We start from the raw sequence: 17,697 nt of genomic DNA, 5'->3' as shown, positions 1-17,697 counted from the left end.
AGTCCCGACCGAACGTCAAGATATTCATGTTAACACTAGTAGAGGTCAGTATTAACAGTACAATGTATACTGGGTATGGTAATTTTATCGGCTCGCCTTATATCACAACGTTTAGATTGGATTTGGCAAAATCTGGGGTTCTGCTTGATATCTTCGCAAGCAGTACGCTCCAGTAGAGCAACGCTAAATGAGCATGATTTTGAATGAATTTGCTTTGTAGATAAACAAGTAGCAATAAAACCAGATGCGGTTTTTGATAAGAGTAAACTGAGATCTTTGCCTTATATCTGTTTAACATAAAAAAATCTATTCAAATTTAGTTCTTCCAATTCGATGTACCAAACACACACAATCTCATTCAATTCAAAAGTTCTATTTTTCTTTAAATTCCTGAAATCATTACAGTTGTTTGAGCAAATAATAAGAGACGTTACAAATGGCGACACCTTTTTTTCCTTTATGGGACAATAAAGAAAATGTTTAAGCCAATGAAAATGTTTGTTACAACCAATATATTGAATGTGCCAAAGAATGCCAATACGATAGTCTGTTCAAGCACCTACACTTACTTCTCTAATGCAAAACGGAGAGGCGAACCTAACAGTTACCTAATCTGCATGAAGTCCAAGAGAATTGTACCGTTCGCTCAATCTTTTGAATAGTTATATGTTTTTTATTCTCCTCAGTAATCTTCCAACTAAATGCCCAGCGCCTAATTGGGTGTTTGGCGTCGAAGTAGGAAGGGCTTCGAGTTTCGCTTTCGACTCGCACTGCGACATATATGTTATTATTGCTAAATATTCCGTTTTGCGACTGTTTATATATATAATGATGTACGTGTGGTAATTAAAGGGACAAAAACATAATTTTCTCATCTGCTTGTTAGTCAAAGTCCGTGCTAATTATCATATTGTTTGTTAGATCTAACATAGGCAAATATGTCAATACTCCAGTAGGCAACGGACTACATATGTAGTTAATGTAATGTACCAATCGCTGATGAAATTGCTCAAAGAAACAGATAAAACACACACACAATGACATTATCGGTAATTAAACTGTAACACTGCATCTGTGACATTCAAAATATATATGCGTGTAAATTTCACTATTAAAAACTGACTTTCGGGCATATATATATCAGAAGAGTTCTGTTTCATTGACCGTCCGCCTGTTAGGTATATACTCTATACTATATATAGTATCTACATCAGAGTCATCTCCTTTTTCTATCTGTCACTCCCAGTCAATGTGCTATAATGTTTAACCTAGTCATGAATATTCATTGCTCATGGTCATCTCTATCTAACAGACGCGTTTTGTTTTGATGTATCTATAAATCGGTTTGTGGGTCAGCGTGCTACACCCCTTGGTTGTAAATGGCTCTTTCCTTTGGATTTGACTACGTCACCTCCTAGCGAATCGATGGGTTGGGACCGTGTCAGAGCAAACGTATATACATTCGCTGTATTTGCAAAGCGGTACGCACAGGTTGTAGAACTCATGTGAGATATTCATTTGAAAGTTTTTCGGAATTGATCAGAAATTCTTTTTTCCGTGAAAAAGCAGCTTTGTCAATACACAACAAAACGAAAGCTTTGAGACAAAACAGGTGAGGCAAAATTTAAACTAAATTATTATCGCTGAATTCATTTATAGATATAGAGTTTGTTTTGTTATAATTTTATTTTTTTTCCATAGAAATATGCATGAATGCATGGTGAAACAAAACAACTTATATATTCATCAATTATTGGGATTTTCAATGTATTTTAATGGCTAAATATTTTCATTTTGGCTTCGTTGATCATTTTGCAATATTTTTGTAGTCTAATTAGTTGAATATTGATACTATGGAGGTTTACTTGACACTTTATCGAACGTTTAATAACACGTTTGCCATTTACTTGATAATTTTGGTTTTGCCTTATCAACTACTCTATTTATTCAGAAGTGTGTTTTCTTTCCGAATGGAATGCACCTAAACGGCGCGTTTGTTGAAAAAGTTGCATGCCGCGTTTTTGTCAAACGTTGATACTTTTATCGGGTGTCATTTGTTTTCAATTTTTCGGTTAGAATACATTATTCGTCAATACTGGTTGAAGGAAAACTTCGATTTTCTATTTCTGAGAATTTTAACGACTGAAACATTGGCTTCCCTCTTTAAAATACCAACGGTGTTGTTGATTGTTTTGTGTGGCAGGAATGAGCTCCTACGTAAATAATTGCCTTACGATTAACACTTTGTATTTGGACCCATTTCAAACATATTTACATCATAACAAGCTATAGCGTCTGGAACATGTTATCGTTTGCAATTTTAAACGAGACAGCTGACATTTATCGGTTTTGCCTCTTTTGAGGTAAGCAGGCGCATTCGATTGCTTGATAAAACGCTTGAAATAAATGTATTTTTTGGCAAAACTTCGTTGAGTCATCCATAGCAATGTTGATAATGTTCCAACGAAAGTCTGAAAATTTCAATAAAAAGCTGCGTTGGTTTACGGAAAATTGGCGACAAAATAGGTGACATTATTCTTGAATGTACATTGGTTAATGAACTAATTATGTATCGTGATAAGTATAGACAATTTGACAAATTGAAGTAAAAATGTATTCAATTTTCATCACTTCCATACATTATGCAGGAATGTTTATACTATATGTTTAAGTTTCAACTCAACTTGGCAAGCTTATAACTAATCGGATTATGATCAACGGCTGTTGCAAATGTAACCGATTTTTTAATGTATTTACTATGGAATCTCTATTATGAAAGGTAGCGGAATTCTTCAAACTTGTTTTATGAAGTATGTCTTTGACTCTTTTCTTGACGACAGTAGGGATTTTATAACAAAATCAATTTAGCGCAGGTGTATTCTATATCAGTAATCCCATGTTGCTTTTCACAAAGACTAAATCATATAGTAGTTTTTATAATTCATTGTGTCGTTAACTAAGGCGCGAATCTGTTGCTGTTTTATTGTCACGCTCCTGGTAAGGAACCAGAATTTGAACCAATATCAGCTTTTTATCTGGATGTATTAGCTCGAAAAGATTATAAACTACTTGATTATATTATAATTTCACATTAGGATATTTGCCACCATCTGTCGGCCATCAAATGATGCCAATAAGATGACGTCAGTTGTCATGGCTGTCACATCAGTGCTATAATGTTTACTCGTGACGGTGAAGGTGATTATAATTTGAAATTATTTCACCTGTAGCTGGCGTGTTGGCCGCATTAATGTGGTCCGATCAGTACGTTGTTAGAGTGCTTTCGCATTAACTGTTAAGTGAAAATTTATCTAGAAATAAGCTATATTGTATTTATAAGCAATTTGTATTGCAATGCTTGAAAACACAATATACATATGTAGGTGAAAGCCTATCATTATGCATTGGAACAAGTTTTCGATAAACCTTTTGTTTTAGAGGATTACGCGTAAAGCGTATATCTAATTGTGACCGAGATCGCCATACATTTGATATGCAATGATCTTATTAGATTGTACTGGTATCGACATTTACCAGTAGAAAAACGAACCCGAGCGGTGCAGGTTGCTTTAATATATTGAAATTAATCTTAACACACAGACTAAATGTCACTTAGATGTTTGGGGAAGAAGGCAGATTTACAACGTCCTTTTAAAAACTCGGTTAATGTCTTTTGTTCAAGGTGACATACAACATCATCCTTAGGATTTAGTTTTATCTACCTTTACATACAAGTACAGCCACTCCTCAAGTCTATTTTCCTCTATTCATCGCACTATAACAAAGCTCATTTCAAGCAAAAGTAATTGTAGAATAGGCATATCTGTGAAATCTAAACCATGACTTAAATTTTTCACTCGACAGGGAGCTAGAGAAAGCTTTAAAGAAACCATATGTCCAAATTGACAGTGCAAAGAGCAATTTAAAAAAAGATTACTATAGGGACGTTCCCCTGAGGAATCTTTTTGTGAGGGTGTCTACGATAAGTGACCCGAAGAGATGCGAGTCTGTTTGCTGATCTATCTGAGCATCTGTAGACATGGCATCTGAACCTACTGTTCCTTATCGTACCAGCACACTCAGTTAGTCTTTTTCTTGATTCAATATCCTGTCAGGGCTTTGATTAGATAAAATTATATATCTTAAATGTTATTTGTAACCCAAACAAAGTATTTTAAACGTAGTATATAGTCCTTCGCGAACAGAACGCTTCTTTGACCTGAACAGTTCTCACAGTGCTGACGAAAATATTAATCTTTCTCGACCTGGGTTTAGTATCCCTTTAATCATTTTGACATATTTGTTATCAGAAACTACTGACATGACTGAAATTTTTTTTCAAGATAGAGATACAAATGTATGTGTAGTAAAAACCTTCCTTCGTGTTATTGAACTTGTTTTATCTTAAACTTCTTTCCCGGGGCGGGGTTAAATAAATGGACATTAAAATCTAGGTTAGCCTTAGTTCACGAATTCAGCTATCATAAGTTACTACATACTTCCCATCATGAGTTTTTAAAATTCTTTCATTTTATGATGGGAACGTCCAGATTAGATATGATATGGAGTGTCTAGTGTTTTGATTATCGTGGATACATCTCTTACCAATAGCAAATACATGACATATCCTAAGTAGCTTTATTATCTAACTAATTTGCGATTCCTTATCAATGGATGTGCACTTGAGACTATGGTTATTGTATTGATGAGGCTAATTGACAATTTAGTAGAATATGAATAGAGAACATCATATAAATCAAATTACTTTCAAAGTTACCATTAAAACACATCCAAATTAGCTGCCTGTCTGGTCCATTGATCCGACCAGTCCGCTTACTTATCGGTGGATCGGATGTTTACTAAATTGCCGTATCAGAGGCATCATGGAATGTTAGAAAAAAGCTTATTCGTTTTCTTCGGGTCTGTAATAAGGACTTTTTCTTCTCAGTTTTTACGGATTGAGAACTGATAAGGATACCTCCCGATGATTCGAGTGTTCTTTATCAACATGCATGTCTATCTTGTCCTTATTCCAGTAGTAATGCTTTCTGTTTTCATAAAAAAACCCAAAAGATCGGGCTTTTGGCTACCTGACACACAAACTTAGTTATTGTACAGACATTCCTGATGTATCAAAGATAGATCAGGCTAATATCGAAATCACATACGCCTATCCGCTAATTACGACTGCACTGTGTTATACTCTGACAGCGCCGCAATGATTATTAGGTCAATTGTGATGTGTCATCACATTCTCTATCATTCAGAAAGATGCCGAAACAAAGTTACTCTTATGTGCTACATCTCGGGTTCAGGGTCCAAATGTCTCGCTTACATAAAAGTAATAAGGCACTAAACAAAATGTTATTTCTATTATTCAAGAATGACTTTGTTTTTGCCTTTGAGTCGGCGTTTCACTATTGAAATGAATACTCTAAACTGACTTCGACACAATATGGTGTTTAAAACTGTAGTTGTCGCTCCAACTTAGTACTTATTATTCAGATATTTGTCATCATCACGCAAACAGCGTGTGTTGCTCGTTCTCTCCGACGGTGCTAGCTTTTTATAAGATAATCAAGCGTTCCGGCTAGCTACTACTGATGCACACATATTCATTGATACATTAACAAAATAAGCGAACGTTATATAATCGGAAATGTGTAAGGAAGTATCATTATCTTTTGAAGACACATGATACATATGTATATCTTTAGCTTCCTAGGCAAATTCCTAATAAAATTATCTAGGCATATAAGTGATTTTCATATATATGATATAACTTGATTTTCAATGTTAAGTTTTATCTCGCTAAAGTACGACCAAATAAACAATGGAGTTCAAAGAGAACCACATTAGCAATATACAAAGACTTTAAAGTTTAATTTTCCTGTCGTCATGACCAATCTCTGTTCTCCGGAGATGACTAAGAAACGCTGTACTTTGAATTTATCAATGGTCACATTGAATCATTATCATCAAACGTCATCGTTACGTAACGTGTTTTGATTTTCTTTTATCTGTTGACAGCTATATTTTACTAAACACACTGTCCCATTTCCGACGCTGCCGAGAAACCAAAAACAGGAGAGGTTGTACATAGTATCCCAGGACGACAGACAGTGACCCCATGTTTCCTTTACCCCCCGCTGTCTGAAGGACACAACTTTATTACATATAACTGTCTTTTTCAACAACAACGACTGTGAATTAACAGTAAATCCAATACAGTAAGGCACTAGGTAACAGCGATTTGACTTTTAGCTAAGTTAACAAATTTTATATGAGCTGTCTATTGCTGAGATATTTATGGCTTTCGTTGGCCCTGTGTGACAAAGCATCTATGTACAATACAATACGCGTGAGTATATATATATATATACACAAACAGACATAGATGTATTATATCGGTCATATTGTCTGGGGATTATGTATGTAGTAATTAGTAGGTCACACATGCTATGTGTTTCAGAAATCGAATACATATACTTCGATGTGTGTGTTACATATCATAGAGAACAATGTTGAAATTCAGCTTTTATCCTGAACAAATTAAATATATGTAATGCAACACCACTATAGATAATAAAAAATTTCTGTAACTGTTACAGTTTAATGCTTATAAAATCCAATTGACCTACTTTGTGATGAAAATTGAATACGACATTTTGCAATATTTTTCATTTATATTAAAACTATTTAACGAATACGGTTAAATCAAAAATAGATAATTCTGGAACGTTCTAAATAACAAAACTAAGGCGTTTAGAATTGCACTTTTACATTTAAAGAACACAGAATGTCTTCTGTTGAATCACACTGATATTGTCTGAAATAAAATACTTAAAACGTCCTACTAAGATTGTTAGTCTGTTTGCTTATTAAAAATTGTTCTTCAATGAATGGGCATATTACACCTGCAACTGACCGACTGTCGATATGTTTTAATTTACTGAAGCGAAACGTATTGCACAGTTATTACGACGTGCTATATGTCGGTCAGTACTTAATCACGGTGTATGCAAATGATTTACAATGATTTAAATAAGCTGTAGATTTGAGATCACTGTGGAAATGTTTGTATAATAATGTGTAATTCTCTCCCCAAACATCCCTCTGTCTATAACGCGTGTCACCCAGATCATACTTCATGTGACCTGAATATAGGTAATTACGCTCCTCACAAATACGTACCACAACAATGTTAAAGTCAACAGTCCTGAAATTTGATGGCACTCGGGGTGTCATATACAGACGGTTGACCCTTGAGTTTTGTTATGATTTATGAATGATTCTATACATTGATACCTTCTGGCCATCTGTTAACATATATTTTAGTTCTGATGCTTTCAATCGGCTGTTTTTCTAATAGACATACTTTTCTGCATGGAGTTGTCTTAAATCATCCACACATTATAGGATGTCCAACATATTTTGTTTCATGGGCTCAATCGAAATTTCAGGGGTAAAGGTCAAAGGAGGAAAAATGAACTTTCCATTGTATACCTTTATTGTATTGCTATGTCGTATGTACATCTAAGTAGTGAACATGTTTAAGATGCAGGGACTTAATCATTGGAGCGTTACACTGACCAATCCTAAAGTACAATAATACAGTTCAGTGTTAAATATGAACATTTTAATATTTTGAATTCAAGCTTTAAAACTTAAATATTTTATTTTAATCAAGTAAGCTGTTGACATTTTTTAATGTAATTATAGGGAAAGTCTTTATCATTCGAGGTGTAGTAGCCATTGTAATAGCGGCTATTGTTAAACAATGGTGATTCCCCATAACCCTCAATCATGCAGTCAAGCAACTGAACATCGCAAATGCTACTACGACGCACTAAAAGGCCGTCTCGGCGTCATGAATAGCGTATCGGATTGGTTCAATCATTACGCAAAAATGGCATATTCTCTGATGATGGTCACACATAATTTGTCTATTATTTGGCGACACTCCAACATTCCTCTAGCATATACTGTACTCTAAGACACAAGCACGGCATCGCATCAGGTGTGGTATCAGCGATGGGTCTTACGACGCAGTAATATAATAGGCTAGTGTGAGTCTGCGAATAAAAGTCGTTCACACGTTTACTGCGCCAATAGTAAGCTATGTAGGTGCATATAGTAATTCGAATATTCAATTCGTAGTACACGCAACCTACCCGTTCTTAAATCCATTCTTCTTGATTCAGCATGTTCTATTAATTTCACCCTATTACATTTATGTCATTTTTAGATAACATTCATATCAATTACAAGTTACACGTGTTTTCTAAAGTATCAATATCAGATCTACAAATGTAGATAATAAAATCTTACGCCTACTCTGAATGTCCATGTCTTTCTTCTACTCATTGCCCCATTAATATCAGAGAAAATAATGGCAGTAAAGGGTTTAAGGAGTTTGAACAAATGATATCCTTTTCGAAAGTCTCTGATACTATGTCAACAAAGCTTTTGATTGGGCAAAATGTAAATATCAACCAATTATAATAAGTACTCAAATACTGTTTGGATCGGATCTGATAATGTTGTATGCATGTCAAATGCGAAATATTGTTTATTAAGACCATTGCAATACAAATTACAAACAAACAAAAAAACAAAAAAAACAAAAAAAAAAAAAAACGAAAAATCTAGGTGAAAAAAATAACTGCATATGTGGTGGATTAATTTCACTCTAAACAAGGTTGTTTCCCATCTTAAGTTTAAACTCTTTTACTAGACGTCCGTCGTGTTTGCGTCAAAAGGGAAGAGCTGATACAAAACCTGTCCGAACACAGATGCAAAATTGATATCATTTGATGTCTTTTCTAATTTGCATAACAAACCAGAACGTATTGAAGCCATCAATGTTTCAAGCTTCGTTTAAAAAGGATGTAAGCTCAGGATACTAATAATGACTGATGTGTATATTGTATTCGATATATCAATGGTAATGTTGCGTTTCTGGTATTCGATATATCAATGGTAATGTTGAGTTTCTTGTATTCGACATAATGTTGAGTTTCTTGTATTCGATATATCAATGGTAATGATGAGTTTCTTGTATTTGATATATCAGTGATAGTGTGGAGTTTTTTCTACTCGATATATCAATGTTAATTCTCCCCAAGCTTAATGTTTTAGTCATTACTGTATCATAAAGATTATAAAACGTCCATGGATGTATGTGACACATTTGTAGCATTTTTCTTTTGATTTCAAGAAAAATATAGACTAAGCATGATTTTAAGTTGATAAACTCTGTAGAAACTCTTTGTATATTAGTTTATTACACTAAACCTAACATCTTTATAGTATCATCGAAACCGGTCACGATTTGCCAATGTGAGTCGTCAATATTTCCCATTTAAATCGCTTATAGCAGTATCTGTATAATATATGACCTAGCCATCATAAGAAAAAATACCACTTGTTTGCCTCTTGTATCACTAAAGACAATATTTCTCTGATGAAAGTATTAAGTATTGAGTACCGTGTAACATTCAAACTCTCACCTTGTAGTCTTGGGCCTATCTGTACATTTTATGGAAACAAATGTAAAATTACGCATACATGTTTAGTTTACGCTAACGTTCATTTAGAAAATATTTATAGTTTCGGATTATCGATGTTCGCATGTAACTATGATGTGCAGGTAAACAACTATGCACATAATCCAGGGAAGTTGTTGTTTTTATTATTAGTTGGCGGGTAGCCATAGCATACATAAAAGAAATCTGACGAGAATCCAGGTTTAATACATACAAGAACGTTATATATATTTCCAAGCAGTGCTAACATACACAACAAGTATAGTCATTCCCTTGGATATATAAGTATAAGATATTGCTATCAGATGAATCATCTCCGAAACTAAACATTACCAGAAACCTACTATTAAAAGTTCAAGATTTTACTGCCACCAGGTCAGTAGCTTTTGACATGGTTGTGTTAATACGCCCTCACGCCGCCTACATGGCCAGGTCAATGACTTCAGGGCGATGACTCCGTGGGCCATTTCCATGTGTGTCTTTAACAGTAGGGACCAGGGCTATTTAAGCAGTAATCTCCATCAGTATCAATTTAACCCCTTATCTTCTTTGACGTCGGATATTTTTTTATGTTTATCCTCAACATTTCACCACTTCTGGCTTTTAACAGTAGATATCAGTATTAATGTTATTCAGGATTGTAAATACCAGATACTGGCGTGTATAATGTTACATGAATAAGATAAGATATACATACTTCCTCCCTTATATTTTTAATTTATATTAGTTACATTGTGGATAGTTGTTCAAGGTATCGATAATGGCGATTACTGTGGATAATAGTGATTAATGTGGATAATGGTGATTACTGTGGATAATGGTGATAACTATCGATAATGACTACTATCGATAATGGTGATAACTATCAATAATGACTGCTATCGATAATGGTGATTACTATCGATAATGACTGCTATCGATAATGGTGATTACTTTTATAAATGGTGATTACTATCGAGAAAATGATATATCAAATATCATTGTAACGTTTGTTGATACAGAAGAATTTTTTTTCCGGTGGAATAGTACAGTAATGCCATGGCATTTAATGGTAATTACTATCGATAATGACTGCTATCGATAATGGTGATTACTATTATAAATGGTGATTACTATCGAGAAAGTGATATATCAAATATCATTGTAACGTTTGTTGATACAGAAGAATTTTTTTTCCGGTGGAATAGTACAGTAATGCGATGGCATTATATCCTTATCCGTATCCTTTATTTAAAATGGTATCCTTATAACTTGTCCTTGGTAATACTTTGTAATGTGTAATTGCTGTTGTATTTGCGTTTAAATATGGCTTGACCTTAAGATTATTGGACAGACAGTCAAAGACACTACACACATAGCAAAAGGGCGAGAGTTCCACTATACAAGAAGACACAACAAACGAACCACAGTCTCCCAAAGCACGCATCATAACTACATACATGCTACACATCGCATACATAGGAGGCCGTCCTCATATAAACATATCTGTTTAAAATGTATGGTCTGTGACTTGCTGTATTTTTGGCTAAGTAAAAGGTTTTTATATTGATATACATATTTTTTTAAAGTTTTAAACTTTCCATATTTGCCGACTTTTGTAAAGTTTTTATTCGCAGAGTTATTAAATAATTAAGTTCAAATATTGATTTTTAATGTGTACACGTTTAAAATAGCTCGGAAGTCCCCGAAATGTTCCGATCTGTACGGGTATTCTCGATGTTGGCCACGTGAGACGACTCGGGTGGTTCCGATCTATACGGGTATCGCCGATGTCGGTCACGTGATGCAACTCGGTTTTCCTATAATATCTGAAAGTTTGAAACATGGCGTTGACTGCGGTGGTTCTTTCAAAACGTGTTATATTTAAGGCAACATTTACCACTACGTCAATATTTTATTGGTGCTTTTATGGATTCGAACCATCATATATAGGTATCCATATTAACACATTGTATGCTTTATCACAGTTTATGACAAGAGCTACAACTTTTATATGACTTCAATTAATCAAGAAATCGGACAATGGGACTCGTTCACGTACCACGTGATACCCGATAACGTTTGTGTGGGACTATCGTTTGTATTGGTGATGGAATGACGTCAAATGACGTTATCGCGGGATAACGTCATTTCAGCGGGAAGATTGCAAAAAGTTACGTTCCTTCACAACTGGAAATACTAGTCCTGCATAAACGTTATTCGGTTTCACATAGCACGTAGTCCCATTTAAACTGATGTTACAAAAAGTTGTATTATTTTATCAACTGGCTAAAAAGTCTAAATTGTAGAGATCTCAGAGTCCTGCAAAACATACTAGTTTGTTGAATACTATAGGTTTATATTTGAATTTCTAAGTACAATGTCAGTGTACTATTCAAATATATAAAGAATTACTTTGCAGAAACATCGATATTGCATTGGCATCTTAGATAAAAGATATATTGTAGATCAATATATGAATTATTTAGAAATGACATTCTTATTTGAACATAGTGTATGGATCATTGACTCTGAGCATATTTGATTTTATTTTCAAAAATATAGCGTGTCATTTGATTCCAAATGTTGTGCAGAGATGTATTAGTTAGCCATTGAGATCTAGTTATAATCTTTGAGCCATTGTAATTAAAAAAAATAACAATAAAAACAAACACACAAAAAGAAAAAGAAAACAAAAAAGAAAAATGAAATAAAATAAAACCTTAAGTATGCATAACATTGAATTGTAGGCACATGCACAAACATAATAACGAATTTTCATTAGAAACGCTTTCAATTCCTTGGTCTAAAGTGCGGTTTCGTATTTTGTATGTTTCAGAAGCCAAGACAGACGATACTCCAAGCGAGACTAATCAGCCGGTTGGTGATAAGGCGAAGAGTGAACCAATTCTTGGCTCAGAGGTCGACGATATCAAGAAAAAGGGAGGTTCACTGGGAGATTTAGAAAATATGGCTGATGTCCCACCGCAAGCAGTAGAGAACATTGGCGCTGATGAATCTGGACGAGAAACGCCAGCCGAAGTAAAAGCTGTTGTTGATGATGCACTTCAATCCGCTGAGAAACCATCTGATCAACAAGTTTCAAACGGTGTTGAGAAGCAAGATAGTGAAACAGAGAAAATTGTACACCAAGAAGCTGTTAATCCTGTAGAATCAGCCATGGTATCAGATGCGGAAGCATCAGTAGCGAAGAATGAGGCCACAGAGCAAGAAGAAACAACAGTGTCTGTCCCCGCAGAAAATGGCACATCACCAGAAGTTGTAGTTTCAACACCGTCGGAACCACCTGTAACACTATCTGGTATGTTGAACAAAATTGAAACAAAAGAATCTGTAGAGCCTGCTGCATCAGAGGCTTCACCAGCGAATTCAACACAGGGAAATTCTGAAGAGACTGCATCTACAGAGCCTTCAAAAGAGGAGACCCAATCAGCAGAAGCCGCAAAAGAAGAGCTTGCTTCTACAGAACCAGCAAAAGAAGAACCTGAGCCTGCAGAATCAGCAAAAGAAACTGTAACAGAAGAGCCTGCATCCAAACTAGGAGACGTTACAGAACAAACGCAGCAAGAAACTGCTCCAGAAGAGTCTGTCCAAGAACCTGTTAAAGTCGAACCAGCACAGGAGACGCCTGCTCCATCTGATATTGCACAGGAAGATCCTAAATCTACAGAATCTGAACAAACGGAGCTTGTACAAGAAGAAATTAAAGCTGAAGAGTCGTCAACCGCAGAATCGTCTGAAGTCCAACCTGCTTCTGCAGAAGACAAACCTGAATCAGCTGATGCAGAAGCAGCTGGGGATGACCAGGCATTTCGTGTGGAAAGTGAAGATGTTGCATCAACAGAGCCCGAATCGGTTAAAGAAGAGACTTCGAGCAAGGAAAATGCTATTGAAACAGCTGAAACACCCTCTGCGGAACCAGAGGTGAATCAAACAACAGAACAAGATAAACTACAGTCAACAGAAACCTCTGCGTCTGAAAAAGCAGAAGATGTCCCATCTGAATCAGCAGACCAATCAGCTGAAGCTCCAGCAGATCCTGCTGCGGAGCCAGCAAAGGAAGCACAAGCTCCTGAACCAGCTTCCGAGACATCAACAGAGCAAGAAGCAGATACACAAGCTGCGGAATCAACTCAAGAGCAAGCTAGTGAGCAACAGCCTGAATCTGCACCTGAAGCAGTTGCCGAGCAACAGGCCAAATCTGCACCTGAACCAGCTGCCGAACAGCAGACCGAATCAGCACCCGAACCAGCTGCCGAGCAGCAATCCGAATCACAACCTGAGCCAGCTGCCGAGTCTGCACCTGAACAAGCTGCCGAGCAACAGTCCGAATCAGCACCTGAACCAGCTGCCGAATCAGCACCTGAACCAGCTGCCCAGCAACAGTCCGAATCAGCACCTGAGCCAGCTGCCGAATCAGCACCTGAACCAGCTGCCCAGCAACAGTCCGAATCAGCACCTGAACCAGCTGCCGAATCAGTACCTGAACCAGCTGCCCAGCAACAGTCCGAATCAGCACCTGAGCCAGCTGCCGAGCAACAATCCGAATCAGCACCTGAGCCAGCTGCAGAGCAACAGTCCGAATCAGCACCTGAGCCAGCTGCCGAGCAACAGTCCGAATCAGCACCTGAGCCAGCTGCCCAGCAACAGTCCGAATCAGCACCTGAGCCAGCTGCCGAGCGACAATCCGAATCAGCACCTGAGCCAGCTGCCGATCAACAGTCCGAACAAACTGCCGAACAACAGTCCGAATCAGCACCTGAACCAGCTGCCGAATCAGCACCTGAACCAGCTGCCGAGTCAGCACCTGAACCAGCTGTCGTGGAACAGTCCAAATCAGCACCTGAACCAGCTTCCGAGCAACAATCCGAATCAGCGCCTGACTCTGCTGTCGAACAGCAGGTCGAATCAGCACCTGAACCAGCTGCCGAGCAACAGGCTGAGTCTGCACCTGAACCAGCTGTCGAGCAACAGTGCGAATCAGCGTCCGAATCAGCTGCCGAACAACAGGCTGAATCTGCACCTGAGCCAGCTGGAAACAAACAAGCTGATGAGTCGAATGCTGAGACATCAGAACCTGTTTCTGAACCAACAGCAGCAGTGTCAGCGGATCAGGCATCAGAGTCCGCGGAAAAACCCGCTGAACAGTCTGCACCTGAACCAGCTGCTGATTCACAGAAAGATGAGCAACCTGCCGAGTCTTCAACATCACAATCCGAAACAACCGCAGAAACGCCTACTGAGTCTGTACCAGAAACCCAGCAGGAAACAAGTCAGGAGACAAAAACTGATGCACAAAACGAGGCAGAATCATCGGCAGCACCAGAACAGTCGTCTGAACAGACCTCTTCCTAAGACTGTATTCCATATAATTTAATTTTGATTAATTTCGAAAGGAACAAAATGTTCCATCCTTTCCAATCATAGTCTGTGATGTTCGATTTTTTCATGTCAATCATATTTATAATGTTCATATCTTATTTGTGAATACATGTAAATAACGTGTTTTGAGTAGGGGTTGATATAAGTAATAACTGTATCACAATCTAACTAGTCAACAGTGGCTTTCCTAACAACCTCTTTTTTTCTAAAAAAGATATGCAATAGATAGGATAGCAGGCTAAGCTAGAAGGGAACCCGGTTGTAAGTTGTGATATAGTTTTTGTAATCGATTAAAACTGGCATTATTTTCATAAATGTTTTGTCTTTCATGAGTCTCAACTGCATTATTGTTCTAAACTCGGACGATGAAGTCGACGTAACAAAATATATAGGATTAAATAGAAGTGACAGAATGTTATTATCAAATGTACGAAAATCCTCAATTTAACTAGCATATTAAAATCAGAACTTAAAAACGTGTACACCAAGTTGGTGAAGTAAAACAAGTAGTATTCTGTATTTGCATATTACAGTGTTATTTGCCCTGGCGGGCAAGTATTGATTGTGACATGAGTTTGCGGGCGTAACGTCATACTTTTCGAGGAAACGACGTGAATTGCACACACAATATAATGACATACCTACCTGCAATAGAGCTAACTCTATAATACGCTGTTTAATCAATATTTTTCTTGAATTTCCATCTTTGCATAGTACAGACTTAACTCCCTTGCGGGTTTCCTTTGTAATGACATTATATTGTGAGCGAAATTCACGTCGCTTTATTAGAAAAGTATGACATTACGCTCGCAAACACACGTCTCGGTCAACACCTACGCAGAAGGACAATATGCAGATCTAGAATTTAATATTTTGAAGGGGAAAAAACACAACATTTTCTTTACACAAAATTCTATAGTATATTATTCAGCATTATTCTCAATATATTTTTAGGGAATTATGAAGTAATAACAAAAAACGAAAGTACATTCTTTATATATGCGAAGATGATGAAAAACCACCAACCTACGAAAGATGTATAGAGATCAATGCAAACGAATATATATATATATTTTAAATAATTAAGTGTTCATTTCATATAGGTTTTTAAGTTTAAGACTTAAGTTTGTATTTTTGCGTGTCTCCACGAGCAAAAATTAAAACTTTTAAGAGGAGTTTCATGAAATCTCAATGAAATCAATACTTTTTCATCGCATAATTATTCCAATGTCAAAATATACTACAAAAAAAAAAAAAAAAAAAAAAATCCAGCAGAGACGGCCGTTTTTTCATGTCCTGACGTCATTTTTATGATGACGTCGATGTTATTATGAAAATCGCTACAGGTTATATTACGCTAGTGATGTATGCAGGGATGAAAATGTTCAGCTAATTGGCTGATTTCAGCCTTTTTGACTTTCAGAAAATAGGTTCCTGGTACCTGTAATTCCATATAATCCCCCCCCCCCCCCCCAAAAAAAAAAAAAAAAAAAATATATATATATATATATGTATATTGCATCCTTTTTCAAAATTTTCCATTTTCATCTCTGTGTATGAAAACATATACGGGCGAAATCACTGGACATCGGGCGGATTATGTGATAAAAAATGTTTAATACGTATTAATAGAAAATTGATTGTTATGAAACTACTTCCGTATGGTTTCTTCAAACAACATTAACAACTACTTCCGGGACGGAATCTGCAAAGAATACAAATCACGAAGAGAATAAAGAACGCAAGAAGTTTGAAAATGAGTTCTCGTAGGATATTATTATTATATCAATTTCAGCAATTTTGAGCAAGCTAATGTTCTTTGTCACATCTTAGTAATTGATCTATCCTTGCTACGTCTAAATTTTCCCTTTTTGAAATACTTTTCGAAACAGAATATTTTTAGATAAGTTTGCTTACCGGATGTAGGGTTATATTTAGCAAGGAGCTGTCGAGGTAGCCGGATATGAGAAGATAACGATGTTAACGTGTGTATATTGACTGATAGCATTGACTGAACGTCGAGATATTTAATTGTTTTATTTTTTTTTTAATTATCATGTTTGGAAATATAAATGCAATAGTTTCCGTGCGAATAAATCATTAGAATTACCAAAAAGCGATATTTCTGACTAGAATAAGATATAATCGATTTCTCCCAATTTTCTTAAAGATGCTTCTTCGCTGACAAATTGTATATTTCTCGATTAAAAAAACAGAAACAGACGATTGAGTATTTACACCATTACCACCAATGAATAATTTGAGTTTCTAATTTTGCTACAAGATGAAAATATTGAAAATAATTAATCGCACCACGAAAAAATTCCCTGGCACTATGTCCTATATGGAATGAAGAACTGATTACGCCTGAACCAAACGCAAAATATTTTTTATACATATTTTATATGTTATTTAGACAAAATATACACGATTAATCACAAATTACTGTTCAAATGATGAGTATCATTTATGTTCTGTCGGCGATGGAACATTGACAGGGAACTGTATGCAAAACAACACTATTTGGCATGACCTGTCATATATCTATAAATATAAACTGAATATAGTGTATTCCTTATTTCATGATGAGTACCATTTACATTTCATCGAGTGAGGTAGAAACAATGATATTTGTCACGAGTGGGAAGTACTGGTATTCATCAAGAAACAAGGAATATTCTATTTATTACAATTTTCCTCGCTCCCATTTACTACTAGTTCCGCCAAAGGTTATAGAGTTATTTGCCCTTCCGATTATATAAAGATT

General features: G+C 36.1%; 1 protein-coding gene across 5 annotated transcripts in view; it reads left to right on the top strand.

Annotated features, from left to right (window-relative positions):
* LOC138317369 (streptococcal hemagglutinin-like) overlaps window positions 1–15,245 on the top strand; it is a 31,446-nt gene extending 16,201 nt beyond the window's left edge. For 2 of the 5 annotated variants that reach the window (XM_069258981.1, XM_069258983.1), the window contains one exon: window positions 12,367–15,245. In XM_069258981.1, the coding sequence (XP_069115082.1) occupies window positions 12,367–14,903 (2,537 nt within the window). In that variant the 3' untranslated portion in view covers window positions 14,904–15,245. Of the gene's footprint in view, window positions 1–1,435; window positions 1,613–6,030; window positions 6,243–12,366 lie in introns of those variants that run through there. The other 3 variants (XM_069258985.1, XM_069258982.1, XM_069258984.1) reach the window with 3 other exon arrangements.
* The last annotated feature ends 2,452 nt before the right edge of the window (window positions 15,246–17,697 follow it).

Source organism: Argopecten irradians, chromosome 3 (genome assembly GCF_041381155.1).
Source record: "Argopecten irradians isolate NY chromosome 3, Ai_NY, whole genome shotgun sequence".
NCBI lineage: Eukaryota > Metazoa > Mollusca > Bivalvia > Pectinida > Pectinidae > Argopecten > Argopecten irradians.
The sequence above is the reverse complement of the archived record's forward strand: the minus strand, read 5'-3'. Positions and strand labels throughout refer to the sequence as shown.